Source organism: Anarrhichthys ocellatus, unplaced genomic scaffold (assembly GCF_004355925.1).
Source record: "Anarrhichthys ocellatus isolate YVR2014 unplaced genomic scaffold, GSC_Weel_1.0 scaffold28, whole genome shotgun sequence".
NCBI lineage: Eukaryota > Metazoa > Chordata > Actinopteri > Perciformes > Anarhichadidae > Anarrhichthys > Anarrhichthys ocellatus.
In genome coordinates, this window is record NW_022280058.1 from 5,729,568 (window position 1) to 5,743,359 (window position 13,792).

Consider the following 13,792-nt stretch of genomic DNA (forward strand, 5'->3'; position numbering starts at 1 on the left):
ACATTTGACATTGGTCAGGGCATCATGTCAACGAGAAGCCTAATCCAAGACTAAATGAAAATTGTTAATTGCTTTTGAGATGGATTTTTAATTTTTTTTATTTTACATATAACACACAATTCTAACTTTCGATCACTGAAAATATTCCACGTTACCTATAATCCCTCTTTATAGCAGCCTCACCAAGACTTTTTTTCCGTTTTCTACGCGCCCAACTGCCTCGCAGTTAAAAGGGTCAAGTTAAATACACAGTGTATAATTTTATAGCCTTTTCCCAACGGGGCTACTGGTGCCGATGTCGAGACGACAATGTGCAAGCAGCAGTGCCGCACACAGATCAGTTTCATTCGTTGTCAGTTGTGAATAGGGGCGGAGGAAGCAAACTCATTAGAATCCTATAAAAAGAAAGTATCCGAGATCGTAAAACACCCGACTGCTGGACTAAGTGCTCACTCTCAGCCAGACAGAGACAGAGAGGAAACCTCTTGTCAAGTTTGTCTCTGACCTTCAGAGCATCAGCATTTAAACAGATTCACTTCTTCATTTTTTTCGCTTCCATACTGGGCTCTGTGTTTTTCAGATATCCTTGTCGATGGCAGTCATTCTTCTGAATATCTGATTTTCAGGAACAAAAAGGTGTCCCCATCACCAATCCCTGTATTGCAGTCGGGCAAGCGTGACGCATGGACACTGACAGGGCGCACACTTCTCAATGAGAAGCTTCATAAATTGAGGTTATTCAAGTGAGTTTTTTTCTTTTTTCTTTTTGGTATACCAGAATTGTTTTGTTCGAGGATGCTCGTCTCAACTTGGAATAGATGCTGTGCCGTGATGTTTCTCGTCGCTACACTGAAGACCGAGACAACCCAGGTATCAGAGGCGCGCCCAAAGGCGAATTTAATCAAGCCAGCTCCGTTTGGAGGGACGCCTACACCCGCTACAAACCGCTCCGACACTGTCCAACTCGGGATCACCAAGAGATATAACATGCTTGCGCAGGTAATTTCATTTATTTAATTATTCACATAAATGAATATACCAGAACTACATTTTCACAAAGCCTGACATTGGGTTGCAGGATCAAAGCCATTAATTATTAGGGGTAATAATAACTTAACGATTCCAAAAGTAGTGTCCAGTCATTCTAATAAGCTGAACAACGAAAAATAACAGACTTTTCTTCATTTAAGTTACATTATAAGTGTGCCATTGATCCAGATAAGCGTGCGTGATTGTGCAGGACGTCTCCAAAACTGTACCTACGGAGTATCTTGAGGTGTGAGGGTAAACTGCCTTTAAAACGGCTCTCTCACGTGGGAATCGTTATTGAAAATTGCAGGGATTGGACCCTCATAAACCCTAATTGCCTGTCAGACCTGACGCCACAGTCGGGTGCAGCGCACTTCGACGGTAAATCATTAATGCCAGCAGAAATGTGAGAAAAAGTTAACACTTGGGGTAATTTTCTGTCTGGGTCTTAGTGTCATTAAAGTGACCCAGACGCTTGCTGGGATTATGAGATTCTTGCTGGTGGGCCTCTGAGGGATACTCTTACCAACCACTTAATACCCACTCAAAGAGTTATCAATTCCTGCTGTTTCAACAAAGTGCCATATTACTGTAGTTTGAGAGCAAACATGGGATCAAAAATGTTAAACATTTGGCAGGTTTCCTTCTGGCAAACGTAAAAAGTTGTGAACATTACAAGTTTTATCAAGTGCAGAATTAGAGCCGTAGATTTGTATTGCTTGGCCAGGAAAGCAAAGTTTGATTTCTTATACGTGAATGTTTTAGGGTTTTTTTTTGAAGAGGAAAACAGATACTGGTGTGGAAAATAAAAATGACTCATCAGTCGAACAAAAAACTGACAAAAGCCAGAAGGCCTTCATTTCCCATTACCATTAACTCTAAGTTTTAATTGAACACGTTGGAGTCTGATTATGTTGAGATCAGAGCTTTATGAGCAGCAGAGGGCACTGCCTCATCTCCATCAGCTCAGAGAAACAGCTGATCACTCTTGTCTCACCTGTTAACTCTTGTTTACATTTGGCCTGTTCAACTGTCTGTAATATCACTTGCAGTAGTGATAGTGTTGGATATCTGTGACGTGCGTAGTGCTGAGAGCAGCTCCTTGAACATCCAGCTCAGGCAGCAGAAATTATGAAAAAGCCACTTTCTCCAACCTCAAGCAAGCCTGCCAGACCTCAATTTGAACGCCTGCTTACATCTTTCCCATTGCAATAATCTGGAGCGGTTTGGAAGAGTGGTCTGAGGAGAAACAATATGTGTGTCCAGAGACCACTATACTGTTGCAAAAGTAAAATATCACAGTGCTGTGTGTCCAAATGAAGACGGCTAATAGCATTTATTGCAGGATGGGGTATACATACAGTATATATGTGTGTGTGTGTGTGTGTGTGTTCTGGCTGCCAGGAGGTTTTCCAGAGCTGTAAATTAACAGCCGCAGCTCAGCCTTGGCCAGAAATGCGGCTTGACGCTGGCAAGCAAACGGCAATGACCTTCTGCATCTCATGATACAGTGGCCATTTATGAGCAGAATACATTACAGATAACAAGTCAGCTCTCTTCACAAGGCTGTAATGGCAAAGTGTGGTGTCTATTTAGTCTAGGAGCGATCACAGGGAGTATATAACTGCAATTACTCTACCTTAGATTTTTTAATTATGATAAATGCCTTGAAACAGGTTGCATAGCACAAAACCGCACATGAGTCATTTTCTTTCTGAAGTGGTTCACAGCAGGCACCCCAAAAATATTTTCATCATCGTCTGCAATTGTGAAGTGAATTACTGCTGATTAAAGCTTGGGTGTAAGTTTGGAAAATGGGCATGCATCAACTCAACAATTTTTCCTCTGGCATCTGCATTATGGGAAACCTCAGAGCCGATAGATATCCTGCGAGTAGATTTATGGTCAAGGCGTCATGCTGTTGAGCTTGTTACAATTGGTTAGGAATAGTTGGCAGATTATCACACCTCTGGAGGATTCACAGTGGGTTCAGGATGTGAGTGTTTGTGAGCTTGCCAGTTATGTGAGATATAATATCAATAATTTAAAAAAACCTCTTACTCATTTTTTACCACATTTACATGATATAAGGCAGCTCGTTCTCTTACAGTTAAAGATTAGAGTTACTTGAAATCTCCCCAAAAATCACCCTCAAATGTAGCAAATTATTGAGGGAGACAGTCCAGCCACCCTGTGGAGACAAGCCGCTGCAGCAGGAAACAAGGGTGTAATTTGGTGTTTGATCCATCAGATTAGAAACGCTGCTCAAAGCCTTAGTTTATTTGACAGCTTAATGTGCTTTTATTTCCTGTTACTGCTGACATCGTTGGGCGATAAAGCTTACACAAGCCACACACAAACCAGGGTCAGGTTTTGGCTATCTCTTGGGTTCAGTCGGGGAGCAAACTGCAGAGTGTTTTCCCGTTGTCTGACCCTTTTCACATCAGAAAATCTGAGAAAACCAAAATGTAAGCCTCTCAGACCTTGACAGCCAGCATTCTTCGGTGGCACTGTTGGCTCTTGGAAGGGAACCAGCAGAAAGGGATAGCATGAGCAGGCAGTGCTTACCAATGTAACCTCTGAAGCCTCAAGGGAACCGACAGCGTGACGGCATTCATGCGGTATACGTGTCTGTAAAACATCAGTCAGCCTTAACTAGTTGCTTTATTTAATTCAACACAGAGATTACTTTAACAAGCGATCTCTGGGGGCTCTGCCTATAAAAGTAGAGCCACGTCCTTTCTCTTTCTTTCTCTAACCTAAAATGAACTGAGATGAGCTGAGAAAAGAGGTGCGAGTGCTTGTTAGCGCTCGGCTCAGTTTATCCTGTGGCCTTTCCACTCTGTGGGTCCCTTGGGCGCTGTGAGGGCCCTACACTGGAGCCATTAGGGGTCTCCTGTGGAAACCTCCTTTACTGAATTGGACCTGTCAATGAGCGAGGAGACCCACGCACCACAGGATTACACCTTTTAGAGCAGCACACCTCATAGACTACCATCAAAAGCTATTCCGCTTTCCTTTGATACTCTTTGAAGAGAGCAGTCGTGTACGCTGTCTGTGTGCCTCTCCTCGTGTCCGATGAATAAGATCAACCCAGAATGTATACTTAACTTAAGGAAGGTCTAGTTTTTGGAGACTTTGGATTCTAGCACTCAAAGGGACATGCCATAAACACATGTGTTTTGAGTGATGAAAGACGCCAAGCTGTGTTTGAAGAAATGGTTTGTACGAGTGACTTGTGTGCAGCCATCCCTATGTTATCTGATACCGGCTGTCTGTGCTTTCAGGGCATATGCAGTTTGTTTATTCAGTGACATCGTTTATTTGGCTCTGTAAGGCCCCTGCCACTCATTAACACTATTCACAGTTTCAGGTTCTGTGCCTGATTTCTGAAGGTCAAGTGCAATCACGACATGCAGCTCAAAAAGCGTGGATGTGGAGAGTAAAGAAGTCCTTTACTGAAGCTTTATTGTACTTTTCTTAATAATGTCTTTTGACTCAGACAAACACAATGGAAGTACAGCATGTATGAACTGCTCTTATTTCTCAACAGTGTCCCTTTATGTACAAACAATACGGGATTTATGTACAAACAATAGGTCTCTGAGAACACATGCTGTAAAATGGCCTTGCTTTTTTACAAAGTGAAACATAAAGTAAACCCTCAGACTCAAACTAAACAATAGAGACAATATGTTGTGTTTTTAATGCATTACAGTGCACTTCTATCAAATTATATCAGCACTTTGGGATGACTCTACCAAGGTAAATAAGGGACCCAAAGACCAGGGGGGATGGTTCAAAGCCCTGTATATCCGGCAGTAAATCCCTTGTAGATTGTCGCTCCTGCACATTTAAGGTTCTTCTTCAAAGCCACAATGCTTAACCAGCAAGAGAGCAGCACGAGACAGGGCCAGAGGCTTCCCTTATGGCTCTCTGTCTGTCTCTTCCTTTATCATCTCACCAGCATACCAAGAGAGGCTGCAGACTACACCGTTCTCAACCCGCTTCCTCCGCAGGACCCAATGCTGCGCTTTTATGTGTGAAGGCTTTCGAGGGAAAAATAAGGGAGCAACAGAAAAAAAGATGTGAGATAAATGAGATGCATCCAAATGAAACCCTATCCCTCAGAAGTTGCGTATGAGGCGATTTAAAACATGACAAGATAAGGCAAGATTATCAGCCGTGATTTGGGGGTCAGCCTTGTATCATTGGGTTTCAAAGGGCTGTCTTGCGGTTTGAGCCTCGATGGAGGAGGTGAGCCCTGTGCTTATTCTTCTTCTCCCACCCCGCTCCCCCTCCACATGCACTATACACTGTAATCGATCCAAGCCTCTGGCCAGAAAGACGGATAGGAATCAGAGCAGGTAATATGAAGTACTACTGCACGTGGCCTGGCCCATTTATCTTCATATTTAGATAACAGCACATTTTTCATGTCAGGGAAAAAAACTCCCACTGCACTTTATTTAACTTCTCTTCAGAACATATTTCCCTCCTCAGCTGTGATTATACCATAGTCCATGGCGATGAAGATGTTTCTCTGAATGAGCTGAGAAAACTGTGAGATGTGGTCAATGCGGTGTGATTCACTTTCTGGTTGAGAGTTAGATTAGCGTTATCAAAACCGCTCTAATGTCTTTGTCGTAGAGACAGAGCTTGAGCCGATATGATTAGTTGAGCTTAGCATAAAGAGTCAGCTTTTCCACAAATCAAAAATACACTACAGCTCAAATTGACACATTTTCATTTTTGTTTGTTTATTGATGGATTAAACAAAGGATAAACATTGCATTAAATAGTGAGCTTTAGAGGTGTAGGTGGCCATATTTTTGAGGAGAGAGCCGGGTTAGCTGTTTCCCTCTGGTTCCAGTCTTTATGCTAAGCTAGGCTAATTGCTTCCGTGCTCTACCTCACCATACTTAATGCACATACTGAATGCATGTGAGAGGTATTCATTTTGTCATTTAACTGTCTACAAGAAAACCAAACTGTCAAACTATTCCTGTAAGATTATTGTTATTATTATTATTATTATTTTTGTGAGGAGCTCAGATTTTAAGGGCTACTCCAGCCATTTATATTGCACTTCCATAAAGTGTGGGGGCTTGCAACAGAGAGCTTACAAAAGGAAAGGTCAAATTCCTGGATCTTACGTTTCCCATTGATGGCATTTATGCAGCATTAGACTCTACCTGCCTTGTCTTTTTACAGACTCTGTTATAAGAATCCCCCTAATGCCGAAGCCAAAACAACCCTAATGACATCACCAGAGTTATTTTCTCAGATTTTAATTCCTCCGGAACCAGAAGACAGTAGCCTATAAAACTGAATAGTTCTCCCTGCGACAAGTAAACTGGTCTTCATGTGTACAATTGGTGGAATGTCCTTTGAATATTCTGAGAACGGCTCTGAACACAGTAGTAATTAAGAAATATTTGGAATCCATCAAACCTCAGGGCTTTGTTACTTTCATCAACACATTAAGCATCTGTATTGTGGGAATCTGTCATAATGATGGATGACGATTCAGTTTAATATTCCTGATCATTTTTCTACGCCTGTATCATTGCCTCCATGTGTTTCCAGGCTGAGCAAGTCAGCGTGGCATCTGTCCAACAAGTCTAATCTCGTTCACTTTCTAAAACAAAAGCACGTCGTTGGGTAACAACTTCCAATGTGCTGAAATATTGATTGTTGAGTTCATTTTAACATCTGGAGTACATTCTTGTGTGCCTGTTCTTTTGGCATGGCATCCCCTTCCTGCTGACCTTTATACCCTAAATGAAGTTTGCTATTTATTGGGGCTAAAGTTATTTTACTCTGATTCAAACCTCTCTCTTGTTCATTCTCGTGCTTATTGTTCCATGTTTGTCAGTGGTAAGCCACACTGAATCAGATCTGTCAGTGCAATGCCAGCTAAATGTGGTTGTGGTGTTGGTGGTGGTGTGCCAGTCAAACATGTTGCTCTAATGTCGTTTACACTGGACACAATTTACAATACGTCCATATTTACTGACCTGCATATTTGAATATGTGTCCATCCATTGTGATTACCATGTACGAAAACAAAAGAGAATAAAATAAATAAAATAAAATAATTTGAGAAACACAGTGACCTAACCTTTATTATGTCTTGCCCAATGGATGTGGACTTGAGCCAGGGTAATGATGCTTCCCTCCAGCTCTTCAAAATGTCCCTCTCGCTTGATGATTTCAGTGCAAATAACATCATTTCATTTGGATTGGGGAGTTAATTTAATTTGGGAAAACCATTTAGGACAAACTCCTTTGCTCCTGCTCCAAGTCTGATGGGGACAGGACAGGCATGTGTAGGGAATTATATCAAGTACCAGTAAATCTCCGCATTGGTGCATACAATTGTTGTGGAAAAAGTAAGTGTGGCTTTAATTGTACTTCTCACTGCTGTAGACAGCCGATGTGTTTGTTAAGGTGATCATTTTAGTGCACTTACGGAAAAGACTTAAAGTTATTTGTGTGCTTTGCTGAACAGCAGAATATGTTGCAACCTTTCAGTGTAAACACAAAAATACTAAAGCTCAAACAATGGCAAGTTGACTCTGAAGGAGTATGATTAGCTACAGTAATTCCCCCACAATTATGTCTGTAGGCTGATTAAGCCTCTGAACACTTTTGGAGAAATTGAGAGAAACTGAAGTGGTCTCTCTTGGTTTGTAAATTGTAATAACTCTATTGTCTGGGACCTGAAACAAATGACCACGCTAGTGGGAGCGATGTTAATCCCTACAACATGTTCACATGTTCCCTACAACTCTAAAATTGTAGGGAGTTCACCCGAAGAGAACAACCAACATATTTTCCCACTTACCCCCAATAGTATCATGCCATGCAGAGAGCTTGGGGTTAATTTGCCAAAGTTTCAGATCTCTGCATGCTACTTAGACGTCTGCCACCACCTCAATACAGAGTGATGGTGAATGGCATTTGGTTTTGATGTCCAAAACATAAAAAAATGACTTTTGTAAAACTTCACAGCACTGTCTCCTTCCAGAACCAGTGTTGCTCTCAAACTGTTAAAGAGTAAACAACAGTCAGATAACCTGTGATTAAATACAACATGGCTTTTATCTAGAAAATGCAATGTTGTTAAAATAAAAGTGGAATTTTCTAACCTGATGACTAAAGCCCAACTTAAATGTCATTGATCATGTCTTGTTTTTGCTCTAACTATGTTTTCTTTTCTGGAGAGAGTCTCTCCAAATACCTCTAACCTGAGCATAACATGGGTTTTATTTGGCTTGTTAACTGCTACAATTAAAATTTTGCGACCGTGGGGTGCACGGTGCAACTGTGGTGCGCCGTGTATAGAGTGGAATTAGAAGGAATGCAGTTACTGTGTTATGTCTGCGTAAGTTGAGGTTTGCAGGGTTGTGACCAGATAAAATCCACTACTCTTTAACAACGGTGTCCTCTGCAACACAGCACTCTGATTATCTGGGAGAAATGTTGTAAACATAGCAGATGTCCTTGTGTGGGAGATAGCACACCACCTACAACTGTAGGCCCCATCTAATTAAATTCATTGGGATGGAGATAACTCATTGGTTTGCCATAACAAGAAGATCCACTAGATTAGTTCGATTTTGAACAGAGTTTGACAGGATCAATGTGGTTATGGGCCATCGGGGCCAGCCTGAGTGATGCAATTAAGGGAATTTGTTACTTATGCCAAAGCCACACGTGTGTGTCCTTCAAAAATTGCATAAAACATGACTGCACCTTCTGACATGCACCTCTTGACGTAATATGAGCAGATGGACTTGCACTTTACCCACACCTTTTGTTCAGCAAAATTCTATAAGTGTGCTTGTGCATTGCGCAACCTTTTATAAATAAAGAGTAAAACGCTGCATCTTTTTCCTCAGCAGGTGTATCCATGCAGCAATGATAAGGAGTGCAGCGTGGGAAGCTACTGCCACAGCCCGCAACAGGCTCCCTCTCGCTGCCTCACCTGCCGCAGGAGGAAGAAGCGCTGCCATCGAGATGTCATGTGCTGTCACGGGAACCGATGCAGTAACTGTACGTGTCTGACACAAACACGTTTTCAGTGCATGCTAGTTTCAGTTATGTTGTGACTGCAGGATACAATTCAGAAATTAGATTGCTGGCCTAATGCAGATATTCTGGAAAATAAGCCGAATTTAGCAATCTCTAACACAAACTACTGCTGTTTTTATCTGATCTTTTAACTTGTTGGCCATCAGGTTGAACAGTCTCTTACGTTGGCTTGTTTCTTGACAAAGTACAGTTGCTATTGGTTTCTGTCATGTTTGATCTCTTCTTTATTCTGCCTGCAGATATGTGTGTCCCTATCTCTGAGAGTGTGCTCTCACCTCACATCTCAGCTTTAGACGAACATAACAAACTCTCCACCAAAGACCACAGCTGGAGAAAGAGTGGGAAGGCACATGCTAAGCATTCTCTTAAAGGTGAGATTATGTTTAAAACATGTCCACCAGAAACCCTGCCCTCTGTAAACACTGTCACTGTTGTTTTGTTTCTCAGCTTTTCCTGCTGTCGATGGCAAAATCTCTCTGTTGTTCACTGTCTGCATGTCCTACAGAGTTCATGGGCGACGCCAATCCACAAACTATGTTGATAATTACCCCTCTGCTCATGTGTCAGTGTCTGTGTGTTTAAAGCACAGCATGGGGAGCCTAAAAGCAACCACAATGCCCCTGCTGTTTCTCCACCTACATAAAGCCATGCAAACCCTGTCATTGACAGCTCACACACTTGTGTGATACACAAGTGAAAACCACAGAATGCAGGTTTGGCATGATTATAGCTAATAACTCTCTGAGCCCCCTGCTTAGTGTTCATGTCACCTAATGTAAGTCAATGTAAGGGCATATCCATAAAGCAATTCATTTAATGAGATACTTAAATTACTCAACTCTAAATGCACCCTCAAGACAGCAGGCTGCAATGCTAAAATCAATATGAAAATAGCAGCACTACTTAAAGTTGCTATAAATAAGACCATTTAATTGTATCTGTGCTTCACTCACTCCCTCTCCTTAAACATTATTGTATTATAATGGCCTTATGTAAGTCGCTGCTTGAGAAAGAAATCCACCAACAATCCGTGGTGTTAAAGCAATGAACAAGCAGTCAGGCTTAGCAGTCCATCATGCTGATGCTTGGAACTTGAAATAACTTTTCAGCAAAGTGTGGTTTTGTCAGCAATACAGGGCAACATGGTTTGAAGGATGAAGCTTTTGGCAGGAGGTGATACACATTTTAAAACTGCAGGACTAAATTATACTAATTATGCATTCATAAGAGCAGTGGACAGATCCTGCCAAGAATATCAGACTCAGACCAGATGGGACGATATGGTTAATGTACAGAAAAAGCAAATTGTTTTCTTGATTTATGTTGAAAGCTTCATGCTTTTCTTTGGTCTCCGACATGGCCACATATACTGCGATCGTGAAGAAAGGGTTGCATAAACATATCCGTATGGAAAACATAACAGCTTAATGAGCAATAATCGTACATTTCCTGTGCTTTATTTAACCAAAGCACTATACAGCAAAACTCCAAGATGCTAGATGATTTATAACTTCATGCAGGTCTTTTATGTCTCTGATGAAGCATTTGGTTCTGTTTTTTCTGAGCAGACAATATACTGTTTGTAGACGTGTTGTTCGCTGGTTCCCCACTGATCAGCCTTCTTTCTTGTCCTCATCTGTTAGGGCATGAGGGCGACCCTTGCCTGCGTTCATCCGATTGCTCGGAGGGCTACTGCTGCGCCCGCCATTTCTGGACCAAAATCTGCAAGCCGGTCCTGAGGCAGGGAGAGGTGTGCACCAAGCAGAGGAAGAAAGGCTCTCACGGCCTGGAAATCTTCCAGCGCTGTGACTGTGCCAAGGGCCTTTCCTGCAAGGTGTGGAAAGACGCCACCTCCTCGTCCAAGTCCAGGCTGCACATGTGCCAGAAGATCTGAAGCAGGGGCAGCTGCTTTCGGCGTGGAGGCCTCTGTCTCCATCTGCCAGGGGAAATTTTTTGTAAAGGATGGGTTGTGGCTGTATTAAAAAAAGGAGTAAAAGACAGAGACTAACAAGAGAAAGAACAGACTGTGTGGGTTCAAGCTCTCTAGTTGGAGAGTGAGTGGGATTGCTTTAATGTGTTTGCTGTGAGTGGTCCATACCTGCACCCACACACAAACTTGCACCCTCACACACACACACACACACACACACGCACACACACACACACACACACACACACACACACAGACACACCCCTCATGGGTTTGTGAGATTAATGAGCTAACAAATAAATGATAAACTTTTTAGACATTCTCGTGACATTCAGGGAGCCACAAAGTTAGCCAGTATATGCTGTGATAGGTGTGAACCTTTTCTAGAAGGAGGCAACAGACGTAGCAGTCTTTTATCAAGCCTCAACTTATAATAATAATAAGACAAATAGACTATTTATAGACAAGCCATAGTTTCACTGCACAGTACATTCTTTACCAAACCCCAAAGTGAAAGATCTGATGGGTGTAATGATGTGTTTCATCTGTCATGACTTGTTATCTGTTTTATCAGATTTCAATATCTCACTCTGCTTGGTGTTTGTTTTAAGTATTGAGGAATTCAGCTTTACAACCAGTAACAATATCCAGACCTACAATATACCAGTTATATCATATGAGGAACATACTCCATACACTGCTCAGTCCAGCGCTTGACTTGTGCAACAGCATGCTGGGACTTCAATGCGCGTATAATACTTTTATTAAACCAAAGAATGAAAGAATATTTACATCAGAGTGATGAGTTTCATCTGGGACATTAGCTCCTCGCCCGATTTTTAGCCACAAGAAGAGATATAAAGTATCGTGTCCTTTGTGTAAACCTCGTTTGATCTGTCAGATACAGCTGCAATCTATTGTGATACAACTGTGTGGGTTTAAACAGTTTGCACTGAGGTAGTGCTCTGCTGTAGACTTTGTGGTTCCGATACCAGACCAGAGAACGGTTCTGCTTTTCCAATCACATGAACAGGACTCAAGATTACCATGGAAGGGCAATTTTTTCCGTTTACAAAGCAAAGCCAGTAGAAATGGAGACGTGAGAAGATTGATTAAAGTAACAAAAACGCTCCATGAACCTGATGTTTTCAAAGAGAATTTCTGTTTGAATCAACATTATGTTGATGGCACTCAGCCCTGTTTATTTTTCAGTTTTTCAAATACGACTGCATACTTTCTACTCATGAAATACTGTGCAGTTTTTTGGTACTAGAGGTGAACCAATGCCTCAGCATAACTTCTTTAAACATCCGTTACCTACATATTCAATATGATATCACATTTGCCTCTTTTTGCTTTAATGCTTTTAGAGCATCAACTACACATCTTTTGTAACCAAAATATCAATAAGCTCTTATATTGTAAATAGATTGGAACCAATGAAATGTATTTAAGAATCAATGTATATCATGTACATATAATAAAGATATGAATCTTAAACATTACAGCAAAATTATCTAGGTGAGAAGAGTAGTGAGGGATGGAACGGGACGAGCACAGTTGGATAGATTCAAGATAATGTTGAAATAATAAAAGCTGCGTGAATAGCCAGAAGGGAAAAACATAGATACAGACTGGCTGCATCGAAAGGGATTTTTTGGAAGAAGAGAGACAAGCACATTCATTTCCAAAATAGTTTGTGTAAATGGTGTCAAGATTTATATCTCACTAAATATTGTCTGTGCTGATGCTTTTAATTTGTTTCGTGTATTTACAATGATGACTGAATAAAAGAATGTATTTTGTATCATTTGTTAACTGCTTATCATTACATTGTGTTGCTTGTTATGTTTTGTTGAGTTTTTATAGTGTGCAACATGGAGGTAAAACCAAAGGAAGATGAAATATGCTGACATTATGCATTATGTTTTTAGAATGATAAAATTCATCAATCAAGCGAACAGGCTTGTTTCAGACAAGCAAAAGCTCATTTAACCAGCTGCACATTTTTAAAAGTATGGGCGCAGGCTGAAAACTCACCTCTTCAAGAAGGCCTACCCTTCCGCTTAGCACTTACTTAGCATCTATTGTATTCATACTAGCTTATTGCACTTATTGTTTTTATATTAGTTTGTGGCACTTATTGCATTCGTTTGTTTCTGCACTGTACGTTGGCTCTGGTTTATGCTCTTAGATGCTTGTTTGAGGAAAGGACATGCACTTATTACTTCTGGTGACTAGTTGTTCTCTCGAAAACTGATGTTGAATACACATATTGTAAGTCGCTTTGGATAAAAGCGTCTGCTAAATGACTGTAATGTAATGTAATGTAATGTAATGGGCTGATTCACCTGTTGCTTTGCATGACATGAATGTTAAAGCCCCTGAAAACTTGGTTTCAGATTTTAAAGGTGCCCTGTGAAGTTTTCTTGTAAACAAACAAAGTTATGTTTACATTCAGCGTACTCATCAAAATGCATCGTGTGTTGCCTTAAGGTCTAAAAAAACAAACGTGCTGAATGAATTTTTCATCGTCAGAAAACATTTGAAAAGCTGATTTTTGAAGAGTTTGAAACCTGCATTGTTTACATACATGTTTAGTTTCAAGCAATCTTCTCCCTTGTGTTTTGTTTATGCATTGCTACGTTTCTTAACATGTTGCTGCCACTAGCAGATTAGTGGAATAATGCGAAACCTTTGGCAGGAATATGTATTTATAGGACCCACTCATAA

The 13,792-nt window shown here is 41.1% G+C and overlaps 1 protein-coding gene across 2 annotated transcripts; it reads left to right on the top strand.

Annotated features, from left to right (window-relative positions):
• Positions 1 to 446: 446 nt before the first annotated feature.
• dkk2 (dickkopf WNT signaling pathway inhibitor 2) lies at positions 447 to 13,063 on the top strand. Of its 2 annotated transcripts, none has more exons than XM_031863337.1 (4): positions 447 to 999; positions 8,937 to 9,090; positions 9,369 to 9,500; positions 10,773 to 13,063. In XM_031863337.1, exons 1-4 carry the CDS (start codon positions 796 to 798, stop codon positions 11,021 to 11,023), a joined length of 741 nt encoding a protein of 246 aa, XP_031719197.1. In that variant the 5' UTR covers positions 447 to 795; the 3' UTR covers positions 11,024 to 13,063. The 2 variants fall into 2 exon arrangements, with proteins under 2 accessions (XP_031719197.1, XP_031719198.1); XM_031863338.1 differs by having other exon boundaries at positions 8,940 to 9,090.
• Positions 13,064 to 13,792: the final 729 nt, after the last annotated feature.